The sequence below is a fragment of the Accipiter gentilis genome, chromosome 23 (genome assembly GCF_929443795.1).
Source record: "Accipiter gentilis chromosome 23, bAccGen1.1, whole genome shotgun sequence".
NCBI lineage: Eukaryota > Metazoa > Chordata > Aves > Accipitriformes > Accipitridae > Astur > Astur gentilis.
In genome coordinates this window covers 3,962,786-3,989,370 of record NC_064902.1, presented here as the reverse complement: position 1 = coordinate 3,989,370, position 26,585 = coordinate 3,962,786, and the positions used below count along the sequence as shown (strand labels likewise).

At 38.5% G+C, this 26,585-nt stretch overlaps 1 protein-coding gene across 18 annotated transcripts in view; it reads left to right on the top strand.

Moving 5' to 3' along the window:
* The window catches only part of ATP2B2 (ATPase plasma membrane Ca2+ transporting 2), a 439,575-nt gene that overhangs the window by 238,170 nt on the left and 174,820 nt on the right, over nt 1–26,585 (top strand). For all 18 annotated transcript variants that reach the window (XM_049826145.1, XM_049826157.1, XM_049826153.1 and 15 more), the window contains one exon: nt 10,447–10,931. In XM_049826145.1, coding sequence (XP_049682102.1) covers nt 10,733–10,931 — 199 coding nt within the window. In that variant the 5' untranslated portion in view covers nt 10,447–10,732. The remainder of the gene's footprint in view (nt 1–10,446; nt 10,932–26,585) is intronic.

Genomic DNA, 26,585 nt, shown 5'->3' with positions numbered 1-26,585 from the left:
CTGGATTTTCTGAATCTCGTTAACAACCAATGGTGCTGCACTAAAAGCTTCAGTATTAGTTTCATGGCTTTATATCTTTACTTAATGGTATAATAAGATGCTTCTAATAGTGAAACCACGGTGGCAGAAGATAGGACTGCAAATGCAGACTGCATTGTAAATTTGTTTGGGGTGGTTTTTTTTGTTTGTTCCCCCCCCCCCCCCCCCTCCTTTTTCTTTTTCCTTGCACCAGCTGCTTCTTATGGAGATCTGTATCATGCTCCAGCATTTCATCTGCTGAACAGTCATATGCCAACTGCTGACTGACATTAAAGATCTCTGACTTCAGCTGCCACTGTGTTTTCTTGCTCTCCACACCGGCTGGCCCCACTGCTAGCAAAGGATTTTTTTTCTTGAGTAACCCCTGAAACATGTAAGAAGGGAGTACCTCTCCCTGCAAATATGGATTTCTCTGCTATCGGTTTTGAAGCCACACTTGGGTAAAAGACATTATTGTATGTATAAGGCTGAAATAGAACATTTTGGGCTCAATAGAGCAATCTGATTCCGTTTTGGTATGGCCATGATGTGGCTCTCCTTAATATGCTCTGATTTTCTTCACTTTGAGGGTCATGGCCAACAGTAGTCAACTAATCCTTTTCACAGCTAATGTTTTGTTGATTTGTATGATAGATGCTGATAGAAGAACAGAGAAAACAGCATAGCAAGTGCAGGGTTTTTTCTGGTTTTTCTTTTCCCTGAATGGTTTCCCTTGGGTTGTTATGTAGAATTTTGAACTTCTTTCTTAGGGATGTGAGTGTCAACGCTGATCATGCTATAGTAGTTTGGAATTAGATGTTAAAACAGGAAAGGTCTTTTCTATGAAAAATGTTTCGATTTAATCTTGTCTGTAAATTGTTTGTGTTGCAAAGTATTTCCAGTCAGTTCTAGAAGAAACTGTGATACTTCCTAAGTAATCCTCCATACCAAGAATATTGCTATTTAAACAGGTTTTTTTAGTAAAATAGTCAGCCACTGGGACTTCCACACACTGGATGTAATTTCTATCTTCTTTTCTTTTTAAGAAGCACTAACTTTTTACCAGGTACAAAACCCATTGACCTGTATAGCATGTTTGCTGACGTCGGTTCAATTTTTATTATGGTTTCATCATTGCAATTTGAGCTGATGTAAAGAAATGCCAGTTGACCAAGCAAGATTTGGTTTGGGCCCTTTAACCTCCAGAGTTCAGAACGCAACAAAATGTATTTTGCTGTAGCTGACCGGTTATGGATTTCCTCAGTTTTTATTCTCTCTGTTATCCTATAGATCCATACGTATGAAAAACATGATACCTGTCAACTTTTTAGTAAAAGTAATCCATCAAAATTATATTTCACATGAATGAGTGCTCTTCCATTGTGCTTCCTTGGAAGCATAGATGTGCTCTTCTTGCTTCCATCTAAAGCAGGAAAAGGCCTCTATTTATCTCCAGCTTATTTAAAAATTAACAAAATTCTGGCCTCCTTTAAGTTTTTGATACTACTGTTACGACAAAATTCTAACCGGTACTAGAAATATTTTTGCTACCATTTAAGAACTCTCAAAACAATTAGTGGGTTGATGCAGCCCCCAAGGTAGGTGTCAGGAAGGCAGATGTGCATTGGCAGAGGAACAACGCAATGCACTTTCAGAGTTTGGTTTTCCAAAATTTACAGGCCAAAGAAGCGTTGTGGGTAAAAATTGTAGCTTATTGATTAAAAGGCTGATAGATGGTTCAGACATATATAAGATTTGCTTCATTACATTCAATTTTTAAGATAAAAAGTTTCTGTAAAGCATTGTTCAAAAATCTGAGAAAGGAAGGTAAAATGAGGTTAAGATATACGTGTACTTACCAGGAGAAATGGTGGTTTCTACCATAGTATTAAAACTCTCTGTTCATCTTAAGGGGTGAAGATCAGACAGAGAGGCCAGTTAATATTTCTATAATAAAACAATTAGTAATAGACTAAAAAAAAAAAAAAAAAATTAGGAGCCAAATTCAGTGTCCCTTCTGAACCGAGACTGAATAAAAGTCGAAAAATTTTTGGTGGTGTGGGGTAGAGTAGGACTGCCAGCTATATGTAATCAATCTCTATCAAGCTGAAGATCCTATTTGTTGTAAGGAGCTAGATAGCCTATTTCTTTTAAGATGTGCTGGAGAATTTGCTGATTAAAATGAGATATAATCAGATACCAGGCACATAGACTGTAAAAGCACAGACTTCTCAAAATCCCTTGAAATCACATGCTTCAAGCTGATATCTTCTTGATGGTTAAGGTCACGTGGTAATTAACATTCTAGATTTCATAAATCTGGTGATACGTACAACGCATGAAAAAAGGACAAATGTAGAACGCCCCAACTTTTTATTGTTTATGTTTCAATAATTTGCTTTTAATGAAGCAAAGTAAAGAAAATATCTGAATTGGAGTCTGGTAAGTTTGGGCAGTTTTTTGCATAGGGTTTTTCGTCCTTGTCCCCTGGGTTGATACTCTAATGGACTATAGCATAACATAATTTTTTTGCTGATAAAAAAAAAAGGCAAGTACTTCAGCCCAATTGAAGAAATGTTGAAAAATTTGTCCTGGAGATGATGGTGATGAGCTTGTACCTGATCAGTAGGTCTCTCTACTACATCATTGGATAATGCATCTTTTGTGTTTTCAGCTAAAGAAAGGCTGGGGTTTTTTCCCTCTCTCTCCCACCTCCCCCCAAGCTCTGTAACTGATGCACATCATCATCATAAACTGATGCTGAATCCGGGATCTCTGCTGGGATATGTTCCTTAGCTGATCAGCTATTGCTTTGAGAGCACTTAGATTTTTGTTCACATCTACTTTATTTAATGATATTTGAGTATCTGTAGCCTGAATACCCTTAGCTTTCTTCCAGCTGTGTTTTCAGTCAAATCGATAACATCGTTTGGAAGTTGGCCTTCCTTGGAATAACTGTGCTGTGTTAGTCTCTGTATAAAATCAATGCAGCTGTACATGAAAACATGAATTTTCTAAAGGTTATATAGGTGTAGAATGGGTCTTTGTTTAGTGCCAAAAGTACAACCCTGAAGAGTAGGACTCTGTGTTGTGTAGGAAGGTAATGAATAAAAGAAATCCATTAACTGCTTTGCAACGTGGAATTAGAGTCTTGGGAGAATAAATAGCTAAAGAAAAATAACCTTTCATTTTGTCACTGAAAGGAAACCAAAACAAATTTCATGTTAGTACTAGCAAGAAGTGAGAGCGGGTTCTTAAAACTCGTGGCTAGGACAGACTTTACTAGAAAAACCTCTCCGCACAGGAGATGACTTTTGAGTAAGCATCTCTAGTGCCGTGTAGGGCTCTAGAGCAGTTGGAGCGCGTACTGCTGGTTAGCCCTCTGGTCGCACACAGCAGGGCCTGAAGTCAGCACGCGGTAATGGTGTTGCGTAGCAAAGCCAGGAATATTTCATAACTCGGACAAGTGCTCAGCGATGAGCAATAATAAACATGATTTGGTTTCCTATTGCAGGCTGTCTACTAACAGCATTCATAAAGAGTGAACTTCTGGCGTCAGAGGAGGAGGATCTCATCTGCAGGACCTGATCCAATCCCCCAGAAGTCACTGATACAGGCATTTCATTGACTTTAATGGGACTGAATTGATTCCTTTAATAGTATTTTTGTTCCTGTCAGTAGTTCATTTGGCTTTGCTGTAACCATTTACATGAGTAATGGTGGAAAACAGACTTTGTATCAAATTATAGACTGAATAACTGTATGCTGTAACAGGGCACTGGAGGTAGTTTTATTTCTCAATTGTTATTTTAAGTTTCCCTCAGCATACTGGTACAGCATGGCAAAAAATTTTCAGTGAGTTTGTGAAAGAGTTTGATTCTGTTTGGTAGAAGTCCTAAGTAAAATAAGCTCATTGTATAACTGAAATTAATGATATTTTGTGCCCCTTTAATACAAATTTATTTTGTGATAGTGCCTTTTTTGCCTTCAACTAATCAACAGTATCTTGCAGGAGGCATGGAATCATTTTTATTTATCCTATCTGATAACAAAACTGGTCCAAGAAATCCAAGCTGACTGGAGGCGCGGATTCATACTGAAAGGACAGAAACAATTGTTACTTCAGGGATTGTAATAGCTAGTTGCCTTTGATTATTTTTTTTAAAAAAAAAGCACCCCCTTTTCATTTTGTAATATTTTAAAAATAATACCTTAACTTTATTGTCTTCATGTCATCATATTATCAGAGGGAATATATTTTTCTCTAAGAACAACTGAATGAAACATTATAGAAGAAATTCTAATTTTTTGTAAATGGAATGTACAAATGTATCATTCCTGTGTGCTCATCATGAATTATGTACGAGTTAATGTAGTGCAACTTGAAATTCATTAAGAAATGTAGTGATGAAGTCAGGAATATTTTCAGACAACACTTAGCTACAAAGTTCAGTTTCTCTTTCTTTATCTCCTCTCAGCTTACTGGTATTAAACAAAAATTTCACACTTGTGAAGGTGACAACCTGCTTATATTTAAATGGTGTTTTTCCTTTGTTCCTTCTGTATCCTGTGCGTTCCTGATAATTAAACTTCAAAGTCAGTGTTTGTTTTAAGAGAGTGTGAGTTTGAGCATCTTTTGGGTGCGTTTGATTAGCTTCGTTGACTGCTTGGATAGACAATCCATTTCTCATTCTGGTCCATGAAGATTATATTCACAAATGGATGGACCTTTTGTCTTTGACATGAAAAGAATAAGAAATTGTAAAAGGCAGTACAGCTGGGGCACACTTGATTTATTTTGCACATCTGGAGATGTCTACAGAGCAGGTTATGGTTTTCCTTCTCAACTGGTTTCACCTTGCAACGATCTTCCATGAGTTTTTCATCCTCTGCAATATGTTGTCAACCTGTTCCTACCCACACCTCACATCAGACTTTGAGGAGCTGTAGTCTCAAAAAACCACTGTTGGATGATTTTGCTCAGACTCAAGGGAGAAGTCCCTTAAATCTGCTTCCAATCCTGTATTATCAAGGAATGGTATCTCCAATGCAAGGACTACAGATAAAGCTGATTAAATTCATACTACTCACTAAAATGTGACACTTCCAGCACTTTTCCCCCTCTTATTTTGGGGGTTCTCTATAGGTCCCAAGAGACCATCTGGCATTATACCTACAGCCAAATAATAATCCAAGTGGGAGAGTAATGCTACATATAGAAGGGTGAGAAGTGCTAATTCCCTTAGTTTTTATTCCAGGGGAACCAGATCTGTATGCCTTCTTCCCAGTTGCATGATGAGTGAATAGTACTCGGGCTTTGCTGATCTCTCTGCCCTGGCTGTGCCTCTGCCAACCTGTCAAGAAGTGATTACCTTTTCATCCTTCCTCCTGTAATGTAAGCAATTCCTTCATCATCAGATTTTGAGGTCAGAGGTAGCATAATCTTGGATAACGGTTTAGAGAGTCAGATTATTAATATATCCTGATTTTTTTGGAGTCGTCATGAGTCCATTATTTGTCCAGTCCTTTAATGACTGTGAAATGCAAGTCTTGTGATTCTGATCTGATGAAATCTGGTTTGTTACCTTGCTACTAATTTTTCTGCCAACAGAAGTCCAAATGAAATCAGATGTCAGAATCTACTTAGAAATCATTCTAACACACTGTGAAAGTATTTACAAGCTTCCAAGATGAGACTTTTCCTGATTAGGGAAGTCAAAGAATAGTTTTCCCAGCAGGTTTGCTGTTAGCTCATCCAAATTTCTTCTGTTTTAATTGGCATGCATTTCCTTTAAGCAGCTAGAAGATGAAAAATATTTGACTTGGGCTCTACAGGAGTGGAAGCCTGTTCCCCAAGACAGCCACTTGGGGGGGGGGGACGGGGACAACCACCCGGCAAATAATTTGAGTTTGTAGTGCTTTTGTACAACAAAAATCCATGACATCTTTGACAAACAAAATCCCAGACCAAGATGAAGACATATATTCTGACTTTTTAATGAGAAAAATAAGGATACTATTTTACTCAGGTTTTCTAGTGTGTGCAGTCTTTTGCCACCTGAAGTGAATCTAGGTGGGCTGCTATTTTGTCTTTTTGTCCACAACATAGTTTTGTTTTCAAACTGCACCTTAGGAAATTTTTTTTACCCAAATTTCTTATTTCTAAAGCTCGTTTCAGAAGCATTGGTAAGAATAAATAAAAGGAAATAACCTTTATTAAAAGCTATTGCTGTTGTCTGGAGGAACAATGTAACACTGTGTGTGAACTTAGTTTTTCAGTTAGTGGAGTTTTTTATTTCTCTTTTGATGAACATGTCTATGGAGGACTGGTTTCCCTGTAAATTGTCATAGGGAATGGTGAGACCAATATGCATAAGGGAGGAGGAAATGATCGTGTGCTAGAATGATGTCAAAAGCTGTGCTCTCGGGATTTGGGGATGGTGGCTCTTTGTGGCCCGGGAGACATTTGGTTATAAATTAAAACCATTGAAGCACACCGTAGCTGATGGTCTTTGGATTGAAAGAGATTGAGCAGACCTTGGGTTAAAGAGGTTGAGAAATTTTGGCCTTGAGGCCCTGAGGGGACTCAGGGCTCTCTGAGAGGAAAGGGAGAAGTCCTTGAGCTCCCTGGCTATTTCCCGCCCCCGGTGCAATGCGCCTTCTACTGCTGAAACTTGTGGTTTACTCAGTCTTGTTCCCTTTGACTGCTGGAAATGTTATTCCCCAGGTAGCTTAGACCATAGCAGTGGAATTCAAATGTCATTGGATATCTTTGGTGAACTAGTTGTGCAGACTTGCCCTACAACCAGTGGAAGCAGGCACCCCGAGTGTGAAATTCAGTTCACCTAATTTAGACGTTCATATTGGAAAAAGTCTCAGTTTAGAAGTGCCTGTTTCTCTTCAGAGAGCGTCTGGATCTGCAGCTCCTGTGAGGCAAAAGAACAGCTGTATGGTAGATCAAGGTAGATCTGAACTGGATCGATGAAGGGTTTTCAGTGATATTGTTTCTGAATAATATCACTTGTTCATTTTCAAAATGTAAAGGTATCACCTGCTTTTTTAAAAATCAGGATCCCTTGGTAGTTCACCTATACTATATCCACATCTTGAAAATACCAATGTTTTGAGTGTGTTTTGTAAAATAATCCTCCCCCTCACCCAAACCTAGTGCAATACTTGGATTTGTTGTAGAGGAGACTTTACATTTCCAGTAATTTGATCTATTTTGGAGATGCAAAGCTTGTAGCCCCACTGATGGGGGAATATTGCTGTGTGCCGGTCTCAAGTTTTCTATTTCTCGGCTTTTGTTAAAGGAATATTAACTGCTCAGGAAGGGTGAGATGGTCATGTGTCAGTCATGCTAACCTGGTACGAACCCTGGCAAGGTTCCTGGACTTTTCATAAAAGAGATTCAAGGATCGAATGAAGCCTGCGTATCTTGTTCCGTGGGATTAGAGAGATGCATTATCGGTGAATAATGTTAGTCATGCTTTGTGCTTTCTATTTTTTACCATCTGCCTTTCAAAAACGTGAGATGGTGTTTCCCTGGTGTCATAACATTAGGTGCATCATGAAGAGCACAAACTCTGAGTGATTTGTTTTTAAAGCGCTGAAGGAAGTGTAAACTTCATATTTGTTGTTTATTGATTAATATTTAATTGAAAGTGAAATTAAAAATTAAGCAGGTAAATGACTCAAACATGCTAAAAAGCAACAACACTGTCTTGCTGTGGCTGACAAATGACAATAAATTTCTAAGAATAGAAGCAAATATGTTAATGCGTAGTGATGGCACAGTGCCATCAGATGCTTTGAGAGTGGTGGACACATCCCACAGAAAAATCATATAGAAAACTTCTTTGATACTGAGTTTAGTACACTTTGCTTCACTAATGAAATCGGTAGATGGTTTTCCTCAGAAAATACTAGTAATCGTCTTTGCACTGTGGTGTTATGGAACAGTTTAAGAGCAATTTTATTTTATTAGAGGAATGTTTAAAAAGCTCACAGGACCAAAGAAGCCCTGTAAATTCTGTGTTAGATAAATGGCATTTTTTGTTGTTGGTTTTTGTTTTGGATATCATGGCTGTTTTAAACAGCGTTCAGGATCTTGAAGTGTACTTATCTTAGGAATGGATTATTTTTTGCCCACTGGAAGTAAATAGCAGTCTGTCATTTTAGCTATTCATTATTATTATTGATGCCTCACTTTTTCACAACATTTTTCTGGCTATTCTTTTTTCATGATCAAATCTGAGTTTGCTTTTTGATGTGAACTGTCAGCAGCAACTTACCATAGATGAAACCAGGAATAGTCTGAAATGCTGATTTTAGGAAAGGAGGGGCATATAATCAGTGGAGGTTGTGGTGATTCCGTGCCTCTTGGGATGAAGTCTGTTTTACTCAACATCTGTGACATTTCTATCCTGCAATTTTTTCAAAATAATGCTACAGGCTGATGTTATTTCTCTTCAGAATACTAATCCATCCTGTTTAAAAACAGATAAAGCAGTAGTGAGTAAGGTCTTTTCTGCATGCTATACATAGGGAATTATCTAGAAATGAACTGATACTGTGAACACTGTCCAGCATGCAAGCATGCGAAGTTGAGTGTTGTTGACAGAGCAGAATATCTCCTCCTTGGCTATTGCTTGACAAATAAAGGCCCTTTTTAATTACTACTTCCAGTTTCTCTTTATTGCTCACTGTAAGCAGCATTTTTGTGCTGAAATTCTGCTCTTCTCATGAGCTTGAAAAGCAACATGTGAATATGTGAAACCAAGGTTGGCAGAAGTTCCTAGCATTAGAATATATGTCAAGAAATAGGATGGGTAGAAGAAGCACGTAGCAGTTGGCTGCTATTTTAATTGCATTCTGTAATATTGTAGTGAAACTTTGGTGCTTCCTTTTTTTTTTTTCTTTTTTTTTTCCTCCACAGAAATAGAAGGAATGTTGACTTTTTTTATGTGTAAATGAGAGGGCTGATAGAGGTTCAGTTTGTCTAATTGATCAAGGTATATTAGACAGCTCCAAAGCAGGTAATGTCACTGTGGGCAGAGGAATAAATGCATACAGTGGGCCTGATCTTTCCTGCATGCAGAGCAATAGCAATGCAGTATAGATCAGTGGAAATACCAAGCCTACATGTTATGTCACCTATATGTGGGTGGAAGATTGGTGCACAAATATAAAATTGGGACTTAAAGAGGATCCCAAAGTGTTTCCAGTCCTTTATGTGTGGACTCGTTTCCACTGTGTATGACTGTACGTAGAAAGTTCAGAATATGCACTTTGACTGTGGCAGGTTTGTCAGTCATTAAGCTGATGGTGTGCTCTTTTAAGGATCTTTTTTATTATGAGAAAACTATTCTGAGACCTATAGATTAGACAGTGTGCTCGCACTAACCCGCTTGAGGCCAAAAAGAAACCTTTAATCTCTGTTAAAACTCTCTGTGCCAAATATAATTGCTGGTTTCAGCAGTATTTAAACCAACTTCATTAGAATATGGGAAGGGGAAACAGGTTTTAAAGGCTGGTTTTAGCAAGTAATCAACTGTCTCCCAGATGGTCCAAATGTGACTTGTTCAACACTGCACACGGAGGGGGGGGGGGGGAGATAAAAAAAAAAGAAAAAAAGAAAAAAGCCAACCCCACCCTGCATGCATCTGTACTCGTGTGTGTCTGTGTGTGTTGGCTCCGTGCTCGCACGTTTGTAGCTGTCGAGGCGAAGCTGTGGGTGAGGGGGCTCACGGGCAGCGCTGGAGGAAAGCAACCCAACAGCTGCCTTGTACGAGACGTAGCTCTGGCTGTTCAAACCAAAACACTGAAGCATTTTCTCTCTTTTCTGGGGTATGCTTCCTTCCACAGAAGGCAGGGCTGCAAGATGTAACGTATTTTAAATGTATGCTGAATTTGTAATGGTGGCTCTAGTTTTTCCACCAGTTCTACTGTCCTTGCATTGAAAAACAGTTTTGCTTTAACCCATTGTGAAAACTAGTAGCGTTTAACTAATTTTTGTTACCTTGTAGCCTTTATGAGAGAGTCTTTGTTCTTGTCAGATGAAAGATTGATGTGGCTGTATGAACCAGAGCATATACTGGAGGTGCATCTAGCATGCTGGACTAATCGCTTATTAATATTCATGAGCCATCTCATTTAGCAGGTGCTGTTGGGACTTGATTAAAGTAAGCAACACTGCTGTTGGTGCTTTAGCTGTAGAGAGCTTTATCTAAGACAGAGCTAGTGTTATCCTTGTTGTCGATGCTAGCTCTGACCACCTGCAGCATTTTACAGGACACCTCTATGGTTTTTCTGCCTAGCTTTTCTTAAATGACAAGTCAAACTGCAATGATAGAATAAATTTGAAATCACCTTTGTAAAGCGTTATTGCTCACTCTTGTAATGAGTCCTTTCTGTTTGTTCCCAAAGGTCCAGAGGAAGAAATGACCATGTAGATTCTACAGCTTGGGTGCAGCATAATGGGAAATGGTGAATGGAGCACAGCTGGTCTGCAGCCTTGAAAGCAGCCGTTCTGCGGACCACTAGTCAGTCAGGGACACCTTGCACGCCAGAGGCATCCTCCACATCGGTCACCGGACACACACTGGATTCTTTTTAATTTCTTAGATTGGAATTCAAGATTCCTTTCCTGCAATTTTTAAACAGTTTTAAGATTGTATCAACTATAACGAGTGGAGCAATATAATCAGCAACAATGGGTGACATGACAAACAGCGATTTTTATTCCAAGAACCAAAGAAATGAGGCCAACCATGCAGGAGAGTTTGGGTGCACACTGCAAGAACTGCGCTCCCTCATGGAACTTCGAGGAACAGAAGCAGTAGTAAAAATTAAAGAGACATATGGGGAAACAGAGGGGCTCTGCAGACATCTGAAGACATCACCAACAGAAGGTAAGCATATTTCACTTCAGTTCTATCAGGGAACTTTGCATGAGTGCTCTCCAGACAGTGAAAGAAAGAGGTTTTGTTTCAAACCTGAACACAATTCTCATGGTGCTGCCGTTATTCCCAACAATAATGAAACAAAAGAGGAGTCTTCAGAGAAAGAAGATAAAACCAGTCTAGCTATAGCTGAAGCTAGCATGAGAATAAAAGAAGTGCTGTTTATTCAAACAGCTAAATGCGTTAATTCTTCCTTAAAAGGCAGACAAAAAAATCAGGACCTGTATTATGGCATTATAGAGAGGCTTTGATATATATATTGGGGCAAAGAAGGTGCAGACTAGTTACTTCAGAAGAATTTCTAGGTGTTTGGACATCTTGAGAACATGAAATGACCTTTTGAGATACACATTACGTTACTTTGTAGATCAATATGTAATACATACATATTTTGTGGTTACTAATCTTGACTTACTGTATTACCATACATAGCTTTGCTTAAGTTATTAATATATGACTGTATCAATGTTTTTATTACTTGGATTTCTTTTGTATGTATAATTAAACTCCTTACTTTCCTATGTTTAATAATACGCATCATCACTTTTCCAATATCTATTCTTCTAAGTGTTTTTGGAGTTCTCTACCTGATCATCAGACAGTAGTCTGGTTTTCAACAGTCATCCCAAATATCTCCCCATAGAATGTTGACAATAGTGAGATGTTTTCCTCTCCTCATGCAATTTTCCTTTTCACCAATTCTTTCTCTTTTAGTACAAGTAAAATTCCCTTTAATTCTAAGAATTCTATTTTCATCACTGTATTTTCATCTCCAAGGAATATTAACACTTTTGGAAATGATAAAGTCTTTGAGTCTATAGTTTTTATCTTGTCTTGTAAAGCAGCCAAGATGTTCATTTTAAGTTATTTTCTTTTTCAAGAAGATAGAAGTCTTGGCTTTATTCCATCCTCTCCTTTTTTAAATTAATCATTTAGTTACCTCCTCTGTTTAAATGCTTGAAAGTCTTGAATTATTGGTGTAATCATAAACGTGTCAATTGTAGCATCACATAGTGTGACATTATAAATTACACTAGTTGAAGAGTCCCAAAGGAGCAGCTATCAATGCCTAGTCTTCAAGTAAATTCTTCATGGTTCTACACTTGATCATATACAGTCTTAGTATTGTTTAAGCATTATAAACTATAGAACTGTGAACGGTATCTTTTCAGCAAAGGATTATTAAGCTAATTCTGTATTAAAATGAGCAGCCAACTCCGATAGTGCTTCAGCGTTCATGTGCACTCTTGTATTCTAGAGTAGCTAGTGGCAAATGGAACATTTTGTAACAGATCTGTCCTATTTTCTAGTCTTGCCCAAAGATCTGATCCTTCAGACAGGACCTCTTTTCCTACCTGGAGATTGCTCCCAGTAGGAGCGCTGAGGTAGGAAAATGAGACCCTGCCCCTCGTGTGGGGTTTCCAGAAGTCCGTCAGTCTTTCAGAGAGTGGCCTAATAGCTGGTGCACATGAGAGAATCAACTCTGCAGAGAATATGCAGCGATTCTGACAGATCCCTGACACATCTGGGGAATTCCAGACAGAAGTGCAGGATCTTTATATTTACATGACAGAATAAACACTGATTTATAGATATCCCACTAGGGATTCAGCGGTTTATAGACTGTCAAAGCTGAAGTCTCAGTCTGCGTGAGCCAAGATCACTTCAGTGACTGACTTTAGTAAAGTTTTGCCAACTCATTCCAGCAGTTACTTGGTCAGTGTGAACTTCAAAGGAAATGTTAATTGCATTATCTGTTCAATTTGTGACATCAGGGAAACTTAATTCCTCATATCGGAACGGAGTGTATGGATCCAACTAGTGTGGCATGCTGACTCCAGCAGTAATCTATATCTGATACTTCAGATAAGGTAACTTTCCTCTAAGCCTTATGTGCACTTCATCACTTGTGCATTAGGGAAAAACATTTCCAGCTTCAAATGGCAATCAGCATAGCCTTGGAATCATGAAGACTCTGCTGGGTTTTAATTTTAAATTAGATCACATAATAAGTATTCCCAGTCACACTAAGTTTTCATCTTATTTTTAATTGTTTTACTTGGAGAACCCCTTTTAGGATGGAATCTCTCTGAAGTATGTCATGTCAAACTCAGAAATTTTCATTTGAGAGAAAGTATCCATAAGAAAAACTTTAAAGGCATATCTCGCATATAAGCATATGTTTAGATACAAGTCCCTAGCAATTACTTTTCTTGTATCCAAGCGCAGAGAAGAAACTTAAAATACAATGAAGAGGATGTTCTTGAAGATATGACTATTCTTAGAGGAATGAAACATCATAGTTTCTTATATGGAAATGGAATTTTAACATCAAGTAGACAAGATTTAAGAATAAATTGTTGACATACATAGTGGAGGCTCCCATAGAGTTTTATCTTTTGGTATTTGCAGCAAACAGCGGATTCCCCGTGAAATATCTTTATGAAATCCCATAGTTTGCCACCATGCCTGAAAAGCACTTTTCCAACCAGCATCTTTTTTGGTGAAGCACAGTTAACTGAACTCCCACTATTTTTTTGTAGTTTGGAGTGCTGCACATTTTACACTATTTTATGAGGAATAACAGAATAAGCATTACTGCAGGGCACTACGTCTTTCAATAAACCAAATAAACTCTTGCTGAGGAAGAGTCCTGGGTGAATATGAATGAAACAGCAAAAAGGACTTGACTGCAGAATTTGGTTCTTCCTAGGCTTGTAGCTCTTTCAGAACTTGTTTTCAGAAAGTCTCTCATTTTGTGGGGTATGGCTTAAGTAGTTGTTGGAACAGAGATAAAAAAATGTATCCCGGAAGCAGGCGCTTCGTAATTTGGTAAAATGTGGTGTAACCTGAATTCACTGTCTTCCTCAGTATTTAGAAAATAAGAAGTAGCAGTTAGCTTAGAGTTTACTCAGCAATTCATTTCCCATGTTAATATTTGATGTACCACCTATGGACTGGTAGAATCAATCACTTATACTAAAAGTGCCTTTTTGAAGCTCTGTTTTAAAGGCCTTGAAATTCTCAAGGTAAGATGCTTCATGAATAACTCAAATGTTATTTATGCTGTTGTGAAGATACACTTACTAGTGCTTTCTGAACTCATGTATTAATTCAGTGTGGAGCTTTAAAAGTCTGCTGAATGTTGAGTAGAATACTATTTGCATGCTGAATGAATTCATGATATTATTATGGATTACAAGGCTTCAGCCTCTTCTTTAAATTTTCTTTGATTGCTTTTCTAGCTATAGATGCAGTGTGGATCCCAGCTCTCAGTTATGCCTAAGGGATTTCCTGCATTAAAGTGATTATATTATAACGAAAAGCTACCATTTAAGTGTTCATAAAAAGAACGTCCCCAAAATCTATGGAAATACTTTATATGAAAAAATACAAATAAGTGTCTCCTTGAATTTTCTTTAAAAATATATTTATTCAGATTAGTTTCACTTTCATTATTCTAGTAATACGGAAAATAAGCAGGGTCTGGCTTGCTGTCATTTTGCAAAACAACACTTGAATCCCCCATTGGGCAGAGCTGTGATGACAGTTGTATAATTTTCCATGCAATCCGAGTCTCTGAGGCCCACTCGAGCATTAGTGATACCTTATGAAGGACAGCTGGTAAAATGTGATGAGTTAGTTGGATGAATACCAAATTAGATTGGAATCCACTCTTTCCAGTGCTTAACTGTATTTTACCCATCATTTTATGTAGAATGCAGCGATTTACAGTAAGTTTTTCATCTACATTCCCTTCGTATTACAAAAACATTTATTCCTTGTAAGAATACATTAGTGAATTAACTTCCATGATTTCTTGCTTAAAATACTTGGATGCAGTCATTTCCAGTGTGCCTGAAAAGTGAAGCTGTGTATAGTGATGCTTCTTTCATTTTTATATAAAGAAAAAAACTTGTCCCGTGGTGATGTCTGTGTGATCAGGCCTGAAGCAGCAGCTCCAAAAGATGTTACCCATTGGTGGTAATGTTACATCACCATAGGAGAAGTTTTTTCTGCTGGTGTTTAGTGGACACCCAATGGGCTAAATTTCTAGAAACGGTCTGGTGGAGTGCGGGAACGTTTCAGGTGTGATATTATTATGTGAGCAGGTGGAACCTACTTTTAATAGGAAAAATGCAAGGTTTGGGGATTTTTAGCTGTAGCTCTCTTGGGATACTGTAAAAAGGCTTCATGGCAAGGGAAAGTATCAATTAGCAGTTAAATGATAATCTTTCTAGTGTAGAATTTGACTTTTTAATCATCATAAGTGCCCTTAGTTAAGTTAGATACAAGATATGAGTGACTCTCTCTTTTCAAATGCAAGTTTGTTATGTGGGAGATAGGGACTGAGTATCAATTAAGCCAACTGTGTAGGTGTATTTATGTTTCATTATTCCAATCTAAAAAGCCTTTTACAATTTTAACTGTGAGGTAAAAGATGAAGAAATACTGAATACAACAAAATTAACCAGTTGCTTTTAGTACTTGCTAGTTTTGGTTCCTCGAGCTTGCTGCTATAAAAATACACCTTTAATAAGTTATTATTCTGTTTTGAAGCTAATCTTGCTAGTAGATGCTGAATTCCAGTTAGGTGCATCACTGTGTTGTTATGCATTAACTTAGCTACAGATATGTAAAGAATTTAGAAACAAATTGAGAAAGGAATGAAAGATGATTGATTGAGACAAATCTAAGTGTAATAGAAATATAAAATAATGGGTTGCCAGAGATTGAAATCTATAAAACCACACTGTCAAAAATAGATTATGAAAGTAAGTAAATTGGTAACAGCATCATTTTAGCTGTTGTTAAAAGAATACACTTAATCGTGCATAAACCATCAAATACTATGTGTAAGTTCAAGATTTTCTGAACTTATTTTAAATTCAAGGTTAGGATGAATACTATTCTACTCATGAAATGACTTTTGTACAAGCTATGCTGCCAGCTCTCCTAAAGTAGATTTTAAGAATTTGGTCATGAGGCTCAGCTGAAGTACTTTGGAAATCTTCAAAGCAGCATCCTAAAAGCACTGTAAGAGATGACCCGCTCATCCTCTCTCCAGAGCGCTGTGCCGTCTAATTCCTCGCCCTTATTTATGGTGTCAAAACATGACTTGTAGTTCAGGCCAATTTGCCAACACAGCCAGGCCAGAAGCCAAACTCCAAGCACACATCTAGTCCTTATTTGTACATGTTCTCTCCACATGGGAGGATTGGTTTAAACAATGAAAGCAGCCTTCCCCATGAAAAAAGCCTTCAGTATTGGCACGGCGAAGGCCTCTAAGGGTTGCATTTTGCAACGCTTCTTTCCTACCTTGCATGGGAAAAACCCCACTAACAAACTTTAAACTCCTATTTCGCCTAGTTATTCACGCAGCGTGAAGCATGGTTGAACTGGTAAGAGCTTGCGATAACTTGACATATTTCTGTAGTCACTTCAATAAACACTTGCTGGCCTGTTCAGGTGCCCACAACCCCCCCGAATGCCCCTGCCCGCGCCCCGGCAAGCTGTGCTTAGCAAAGTTACTGGCTGTCGCAGTCAGAGGCCGCTGAGCTAGGAAGGCAGGCGGGTTCTGACCCTACCTCATTTCGAAGTTACTGTGGCAGTTGCTGAACCCCTGACAGGCACGACTGGTGGATTTGTACCTCCTTTACCTTTGGGGGCAGGCCTGGGGGAGCCAGAACGGTGCCTGCCCCCCCCGGGACGGGTGGGAAGCAGCGATGGGACGCGCAGCGTGTGTGTTCGTGGGGGCCTCCCCTTGGGCACCTTCCCTGCCTGCACCCAGGGGCTCCGCTGGCTCCTGCTCGCTCGCTGCGAAGAGCAGCGCTGAAGCGATTATTATTTATCTGGCTCTTTGCTGCTCCGTTCTGTGGGGAAACTCTGGGTCTGACCCAAGTTTGCATTAAACACCATTGTCATAGTAGGTCTTTCAAGATTGCGAACAGATGGAAAAAATCTAGGCAAGATGGTTGTGTGTTAATAACTCATGTGAGGCAAGGAGATTTGCTTTGGCATACGGTACTGTCTCAAAGTCCTATATAACATGCCTGTTAAAGCTGTAATACTTGGCGTTAGCGCAGTTGATGTTGGCTCTTACATTTCGGTTTTTCGCCGGGTGTATCAGCACGGTGCCATGTAGATGTACTGGTCTAGGGATTTCTGCACCACAGTCCTGGGACCATGCAAACTCAGGGTTTGGATGAAACAGTTCTGTACGTTTGACATTCCTGCTGTATGCAGTATGTTATACATCCATAAAATAGTATCTACACGTTTAATGATTTGAGAGTAGCGCATGGAGCTTTCTTGGCAACTGCGGTTATTTTCCTTATCTAATATTTCCATTGTTTGTGTAATGGAACAGCAAACATTCTCCCAAAGGTTACCCAAACATAAGCATCTCAAATGAATGGCTTAGATTTTTCTAGGTGATAAGTACAATTTCATCGCTCATTTTGTTTCTGGATTTTGGCACATCGTGCTACTTGCTGATTTACTTTGGCTTTGTTCATTCACTTGTAGAAAGCTAGAGAAGTATTGCCTGATGCATTTTCCCCATGAAGCTTTTAAAATAAACATAAGCTAGATCACCTGTTCCTTTGAGAAGCCTAAATGGTTTGCAGAAAGCTTCTCTGTGTAACTGGCATTGCTTTCTTCCTTTGCTAACCTTACTTTAAAGCAAGTGAATGTCTTCTGCCTGTTGTATTAGGTAGCATCAGAGATTTTCTGAAGCCAGTGGTGATTTATTTATGTGATTACCCAGGAGGTCATCTTCCTTTCAGTGATGATCTTACTTCAGCGGGTGCAACACTTTTAGAAAGGAGGCTATTTTCATGCAAATCGAATACTCCTTCCCTTTAAGACTGTACATTAAATACATGCAGGCAATATTACTGACTACAAGCATACATTCTGCTGTTGCACCTCAAATTTAGATGAACAGAATAATAAATGGGTGTGAGATTTTTTGCACCTGTTCTGCACAGGTCTGATGTTTGTTCATTGTAATTAGCTCAATTACAACTACAGTGTGTTCTAAGTGAAAAGAAAGTCTGGCCCAGCAACTTTAAGTAATTCTTTCCCTCTTTGTAAAGAGGTTATTGTAGGTTAACATTTGCCATAATGTATTGTGCCACAGATTTCTCCTTGATCTAAATACAATGATGCAATACAGTATGTCATTCCGTTTTTGCAAAATAATAAGTGATGGAAAGTGTTGCCATTATACGGTGCAGTTGATAAATGTGTAATCCCATTCGTAGAAACAGTGGTTTGAGTTTGTTGGCATAACCAGCTCGTTTATTGTGTGAAAAAAGACGAGGCCAGATCTTTAACATAATAGCAACAGTGTACATAACGATGGGGGAAGTAATTTTTACATTTCATAAACTCTGGCAGTTACGTCAGTTGTCGAAATCGCAAAGCAGGATTACGTTAGTGGTGCTCCCTCAGCAAAAGGCAATTAGTCCTTCGCCTGGAGGATCAAAAAGGTATTCTCTTGTGTGCACTTTCATGCACGTGTATCAAAGTGGTGGCTTCTGTGCTGGGAAAGGAAAAGCAGTAATGGGAAGGAAAGAGCAGAAGGGAGGAGAGAAGCGTGGAGCTGCTGCTGAGCTATGCTGCAGCCTTCCCTTTACAAAGCATGCCTATTTTCTGCGGAGCCTATGTAAGACTAACAGTACGGCCGAGAAAAAAAAAATAATCGTGTAATGATTACCTCGCTTCTATTGTATTGCAGGGTTAGAAATCCATAAATGTACATCGTGTGTCAGCCTTGAGTGAGAGCTGATTTATCTTAATTTTGTTCTTGTTTTGAGAAAGCTGCAGGAAGAAAGGAAGGTCCATTATACCAAATGAATAATCCAATCGATGTAGCCAGTTTGCCCTTGATGAAATTAAGCTTTGTCTTTGCAATATATCAGAGACAGTGAAAGGGGTTTCTGCCTTATTTTGTCAGTGTCCTGTGAAAGCAAACCTTTGACATGCAGTGGTTTTATCCTTTTGTGATTGGCCCTGCTAGAGGGAACATAAGAGCACAGCTCTTAATCAGTTGTCTCAGCTGATGCTTACAGGGTTGCAAAAAGTACTCCCTTTACAATGCCACCTTAAAATCTAAAGATAAACCAATTACCTGCATCTGTGTTAGGCATTCCCAAACTTTTTGCCAAGTGTCGCTGCTAGCAGCGATGCTGCTTCCAGCTGAGCCATGGCAATTGGAAAACTTTGCTGCTAAAGTCTTTGCAGGGATCATCTGTGGATTGGACAGATGATGCCAATGCTGTTCCTCACAGTAATTGAAATTGTGAAAGTTTTTTTTTTACTTAGCATTGCATTTATATTTTTTCACGAAAGAGGATTATGTTATGTTTTGAAAGAGTAAAAGGTGTTTGGATAAAATGAGGCAGTGGCTTTCAATATGCAAGTCTAAGTTCAGTCGTCTTGCAAGTGCAATTAGCATGACTGAATGATTGGTCATTTTTCTTTTGATGATAACTGATATGAACAGGCTTGGGATAAGCACAGTGTCAACTGCAGTAATGATTTCCGGCCTCCTGTCCTCTTTTGCAATTGCTACTTACCCTTCAAATCTAGGCTGATCAAATTTACTCTTTCCGTCTGTTTTCCAAGAAGTCAAATATTGATGATGTTTGACATGCCTGTTGTTTATAAAGGTGAGGTGAGCAGAAAATAAAGCCAAAGATGTATTTTTGGCAGTCAACTCAATGTGCTTCCAAGACAAACATAACTGCATTTCCTCAGTACTGATTTCCTTTAATGTGATGCATTTGTAGTTTCTGACTTGCCTTCTAAGTATCTCTAGAAATTATTTCTACCCTATCTCCAGTAATTTTTTTCCACATCTGTCTAGGTGTTCTAGAAAATATGCTTGCAGTTGCACATCCCAAAACGTGTAAGGACAAAGAAGGCTTCCCCACACATCTTGAAAAAATGATGATCGCTTCTGACATAAAGAACCTATTTTCACTGATAATAGGTGACATAGTCTGGCATAGCTTGCTGCATGGTATAGTAACTTTCTTTTGAACTTTTAAAGAAAAAAAATTCCTTTCTGAATGCTCATTAGGAATCTCATTCCTTGTCCTTGCCTCGGAGCTGGTAAAACAATGGATTTTAATGTCCTGTCCTTATTGCCAGTCCAGAACTTGGCAATGCAGCCACGGATTATATTAAATGCAGAGTATTTCTGTTGTATAATAGAAATAGCTGGGTGTATGTAGCTGCTATTTCTGTAACAATAGCATTTACTAGCCCTTGTTTCCTCTTTGCTTTCAAATGAAATTCTTTAGGGACTGCAGATACTCAGTTCCTGTGTGGATTGTGAGCTGAGTCAGTTCTGTTAAAAGACTTGAAAACCTGAGCTTGCACGGGCTGTGCTACTCCTTTGATTATTCCTTTTGCATTTTGTGTCAATCTCTCCTCCCCACCACTTCCCACAGAGGAACCGTCTTTTTCAGTATGAGGGCAGTGTAGGTATAGTTCTCTAAGTTAGAAGAAGACTGAAAAAATAAGTAGGAGGAAGGGAAACTGACCAAATTTATAGAGTAGTTCAAAAGCTGTCATGATTCTTTTTTCTGATCAGCATTGGACATGAGGAAAAATTGGGAATAGCCCACTTCTTTACAGGTGTGCTTGAAAAGGAGAGCTTGCCCTTGAAGTAGTTACAAAAGAATGAGAGGAGAATTTTCTTAATGTATTCAATAAGTATCCTATTAACTGCAGCAGAATTTCACTTTGACTTCATAAATGAGAGCACAGCGCCGCAGATGCTATAGGCTGAGTACTGTTTGTTGAGGATCATGTCAGCATTAATGCAGGAAGACAAATACATGGTAATGCTCTAAAATTACAGTACAACTATTAAGTTATAATCTTAGAACTTAGCATAAGCATTATTCTAGGCACTGCAGTTAATTCTTTGCTCAAACAATCCAACAAATCTACTTGTACTTTCTTCACAATTTTTCTAGCAGTTTCAAGTCGTTACCTTAGTTTGGAATTTTGAGTGGCAGATTGGAGCACCATGAGTTTCCTTGTGCTTGCCTCACTCCAGCGGTGTGTTGGCCCCCACCCATTCCCTGGCACAGGGTCTGAATTTTAAAGGAATGATGATTGCTTTCTGAGCCACTGGTTGTTTGGTTTGGTTTGGTTGTGTTCGGGTTCTTTTTCTTAATTACACCCTGAAGTGTTTTTGCATTCATTACCCCCCCCCCCCCCCCCGAAGTAGTAGAGAATTGTTGCATTACCTCATCGTTCTACTTTGCCAGTAGGGTCATGACTGTTGCATGGTTTTGTGCGGATAGCAGAGGTCATCCAGCTTGACATTTGTAGTCTTGTGGTACTACAGCCAAAGTATATGCCTTTTCTTGAACTGTAGTCTCACAGTTGACTTTTAGCCCATGGAAAACTTGGGGTACATAAAGATGACTGTCTTGGTGAAAATCACTCCTGTTGGTGAGTGATAATTGATTAAAAGGGTAAAACAACAGTGAAGAGGCTGGCCAAATCAGAACCTATCACTATGCAAATTGTCTAGTTTTTGCTTAAAGAAAAAAACCTCAAAAAACTTTAAAAGCACCCCTGTTTCCTACAAAAGTATAGTGTAAATCTGTAAAACTATTCAAGCGTTAAGGTGCGCCTACCTGCTGACTTTGTACACATCTCATGTGATGACAGTGAGGGCCTTGGGCCGTGGGCTTTTCCTTTGTTCTATTGTTTTCTCAAGTCAGTGAGTTTGTGCAGTTGCGTTCAGCAGGTGCAAGGGCAGCCTGACAGAGCTGACCCTGGCTCTTGGTTCGTTAACGTACGTCGAGTAGATGCAAAACAAACTGCAGAACAGGGCGCTTAGTTAAGCGTTCAGAACAATTGCTTTCAGGCTTAAGAAATAATATGCTGAAGGAAACCATGAAAGTAAATTATTGGCGATTACCAGTATTATGCGCGCATCAAACAGGAGCAAGACGGTGCTACGTGAGGCTGTTACGCAAGTGTTGTAGCTGGCCCTGGGAAGTTAAATTTGCTTATTTCTGGTGCTGGCCTTGTCCGTCACTGATACTTCAAAGCTATAGGTGCTGAAGGACTCTACAAATAAAGTCTAAAAATTTACAACATAGCTAAGGAAAAAGGCATGAATGTCATTGGTTTTGTTCCCAAGGAAGCTCTGTGACTGTATTACCCCTCCTGCTACTTTGCCTGCTTATAAACGTGAAAGCTAATCTGCTCCAACCCACAAAGTAAAAACCATAACCTGAAACTACAGAAGTGAACTGTCATCCAAACCTGTCATGCACACTGAATCGTAAGATGGATATGAATAGTATGTTGTATTACCAGAGAAATGAAAACAGTTTTAGCTGAGTAAATGGATTGGCTGTGCAAAGATCAGCTCTGTTTTCTTCAATGAGTTGCTCGTGATAGTTTGTTTTTGTTTAATGCTATAGTGTAGCTGAAGTAATTTGCTTAAATATGAAATATCAGATGGCAGAAGTCATTAAGCTCAAATTGTCTCATTGGCTGTTTTAAAGTGACCTCTTAGAGGACAAAGAATACACCCAGTTTGTTAACATGCATCTGCACGACTGCTCCAAAATACTGTATAAAAGCTGAGAATAAGCCTGTGTTAATGTTTGTGTTGAATGTTAAATAAATGTCTTGGAACAAACGGAGATTTTTTGCCTTCAGCCCTGAAGAGTGTGCATGGCAAAAGATCTGGAGAGTTTGAAATGATCTAAAAATAACTTATCACAATAACTGTTTCAGCATTACCAACATACAAAGACTTTTAAGGTGAAATCAGTGTTGGTTTTTTCTTTTTTTTCCCCCCAAACCTAGATGTTATTTTTAATTCCTGATGTTAATCCTGTTTAACAAGGATATCAGTGTGGCGTGTTTTGCCATGAGATGCTGGCAGTGCTTTCTGCTGCCCCACTTTTCCAAAGGTATTGATGCTGACGTTAACATCGCTGCAGCAGCAGCTTAAAATTATAGAGAAAAATATATTGGTTCTTGCTATGCAGCGGCAATCAATACCATTTCCTGGATGTAAAAATCTTTGCGCCTCTCCTGTTCTGTTCTTCTGGCCTATAAATCTTCCCTTGCTCAGCAGCTGCTACGAGGGACACCTCACCTTGCTCTGCGGACGTGCACCGTCCCTGCAGGGGCGATGCCAGCCGTGCTCTTACAAGTCACTTCCAGCCACTGTTTACTGTGCGAGGGTGACTGCTGGCGTCCCTCCCTGGAGAATCAACCCAGCGCTTTTGCAAGCTTGTCATTTTTTCCTATCTAGTCGTGTTCATGTAGTGACAGCAAACTGAATTTTAAATGAGGTATTTAAAATTAATGCCCTGAATCTGGGACCCAGTTTGGAATCCCCTAGAATTCTTGTTCAATTGGGTCACTATTTCATCACAATTTAGCGAGACCTTCCTCCTCTCTCGCTTTTATTTTGAGCTGTTTAACTTGCATTGTTGCTTAAAAGTCCTCAATTTTATTTGGCAGACTTCTTCAGTCTTCCTAGATGTCTTAAAAGACTCAGGTGCACGAGGTTGCCATGATATCTTTAAGAAGAAATTCTTGCCAGCTTCTTTTGAGTTTGGGAAGCGGATGGAGGGAATAGACTTAAGCCTGGTTTTATTTCGAAACATTTTGAAAAAAATTCATTCTTTTGTTAAAAATTGATAACGTGTCTTATCTGCCTGGGACTATCCATGAAAGTTTTGGTAGCCTTGTTGGATTAGCAAGTGACTGGTGGTGGCTGACTAGAATAAAATTATGCTTCTTGCTGATATTGCAATGTGAGCAAAATCCCTAGCATATGTGTAGTTCTACAGGCAAAGGGACCATTGACTGGTATGTCCTGTCTGCTGGGGGAACAGGTTTAAGTTCCATTTGCTGAAGTTGCTGTGTCTCGTACCAGAAAAATCCCTCTCCAAAAGGAGGATTCCCAATGTGGCAGTATAACATTATTTAATTCATTAGTTAGGGTTTTTTTTCCCCGCCATATGTTAGGTATATATTTTAAAATTATCTCACTGCTTTTACTGTAGTAGAAATCAGATTAAAAAAAAAAAAATCTCCAAAATTCTTGTATGTACAGGAGCTTTCGGAAAAGTTACTTCGTTTTACTCCAGAAAGAGGGTCGGATCTTTGTGAGAAGGAACCTGCAAGCCTTCTGGGGACAGAAGAGGGCATGGAGAGCAGAGCCTGCGGATGCCGGTCACAGAGCCTCGCTTCTGAGCTCTCAGCTGTTAGGAGAATGCAGTGCATGTTAGGAGAGATGGGTCTTCAGTGTAACACGCCTGCCATGAGAAAACAGCATTCTAACAGATTAAAAGTAGCAAACATAATAAATTTGCTTATATATATGTAATCTCTAGAAGGTATTTATTCATATTACAAATGATCCATGTTTTCTTGTGTTATTGAATAATTGCGTACGTTGGTATGAGTGGTCAATGATGATAGAAATGTTGCCCTGATAAATTTAAGCAATTTAGTTATCCAAACACGATTGTTTCAAGATGAAGCAAAACATTAAACTTCATGTACAAACCCTAAAACTGGTTGGAAATGGATTTTCTGAAATTCCGCCCCCCCCAATGTCTTCAACCTTGCAGGCGAAGTAGTATATCCATTCATTTGCTACATGAAACTAGCAGCATTTATTCTGGGAAATCTCTAGTGAGATATGGAGAACAGGAAGGAGCTATAAACCATTTCTGCATTCTTTAGTATGTAAGACTTTTATGGCTGTGCAAATATATGGCCTGCTATGAATATCTGCATTTTCCATATTTAAAATTCAGTATACTGTTCCTACTTGAGGACTTTTCTGTATTTGAATTTATACTTATAGACAATCTGAAACAATTAACACCAAAGTTGTTTTCTGCATGTTTTCGTACCAAACCATTCTTTGTTCAAATCTCTTCACTTTCTTCCATCGTCCTTTGACTAGATCAGTTTTTTCCTGAACCATATTTCCTTTATTGCTCATTTGCTTTTTGCTCTACGTCTGGTTGGTTTTTTTCTTTTTCTGTTCTGCTGCTTCCTGGAGGTCTTTCTTAAAGATCTCTACTTTTGAATTGGTTGTGAAATCATCCTTGTGGCCTCAGGCAGTTCCTCTTTTATTAACAGAGATACCTCTTCAAGCCAAAGTCTTTCGAGAAGACCGTGTACTTTCTGGTATTGATCAGGTCATGTGTTGGGCATTTGTCCTCTTTGAACTTGGGCCTCTTGGCAGAACTATGTCTTATCTGCTTGGTCCTATTTGTCCTCTTTGAACTTGGGCCTTTTGACAGAATTGTATCTTCTTTATCTGCTTAGGTTGCTCTACAGAATGGTGGTGATCAATTTAATATTGCTTGTACAACTGGTTGATTATGACTGCATTGAGTTCTAAATCTTGGCAGCAGATTTAATGTTGACTGTTAAAGGCCAATACTTCAGCATGACTCTGAATAAGTATACCTGAGGTATTAAGTACAGTTGATGCAACTCAGCTAGGTTTATCAAATGAGTGACTAGATGGTCTTCTGTAAATGTATGCACAAGTTCCCAGTTGAAACTATTTTAAGACCAGCGTTTATCTTCAAACTTGGCTTGTGGCTTTTAAAAAACAACAAACCTAAATTATACAGTGATTTTCATACCATTTAATATTATATCAGTTTTTATTTCTCAATCTTTGAAAAAACAAAGTTATTCTTTGCTGGAAAGGCTTTCAAGAAAAATATTTTTGCAAAAAATGAATTTTGAAAACTCCTGCCACTTCTCACTGTGTAACATAATTAAATGGAAAACTTACAGGCTGAAGTTCAGTATTTTAAATGATGGGAAGGATTGGCTACTTGTGTTCATATTTTCAGACATACAATTGTCAGAATTGTTTTTTGTTAAGTTCTGTCTCCTGACTTAAACCTTATTTTATTCAAGTCAGTGATGAAATTTCTACTTTATCCTTAAGCAAGGTAATTTAAAATTTGAGTTTGGGGCATATCACAAGAAATTTATATACTTTCTCCTAGCAAAGATATTAATTTAACACTTAGTGTTTATGATAAAGTCTTTTTAGCTGATAGTTTGTTAAAATGAATGGATTTTGGTGCTGTGACTCCTTAATCTACTCTAAGAATCTAGATACTCTAAGAAATCAATATGTAATTATTAAAAAAAAATCAGTTGTGAAAAGACTTTAATATCATGGTTGGTTTTGATAGGAAAATGTTGAGAGTGATAAGGTAGAATGATATGAGCAGATACTTTTCTACTTAAAATATCTTTGTTTAAAGTCAACTGTTTCCTACTTAAGGCTTCATTTATACTTATTGAAAAGCGCTCAAGAAAAGTGCTCAAGATAATTTTGGTTTTGAGCACTAGGAGGAACTCTGGAATAGCAATTTATAGAACCTTCATTAATAGTATTGAGTTCTATGTGTAAAGCAAAGTAAGCCAGATAGCATTTCTACTAGTCAACAGAGACGTACTCATAGGAGTTCTTTACAAATCAAAGTTTATAGTGAGAACTTTGTTTCTGCCTGAACATCAATGCTCTTACTTTCCCATTCAGTGTCCAACATC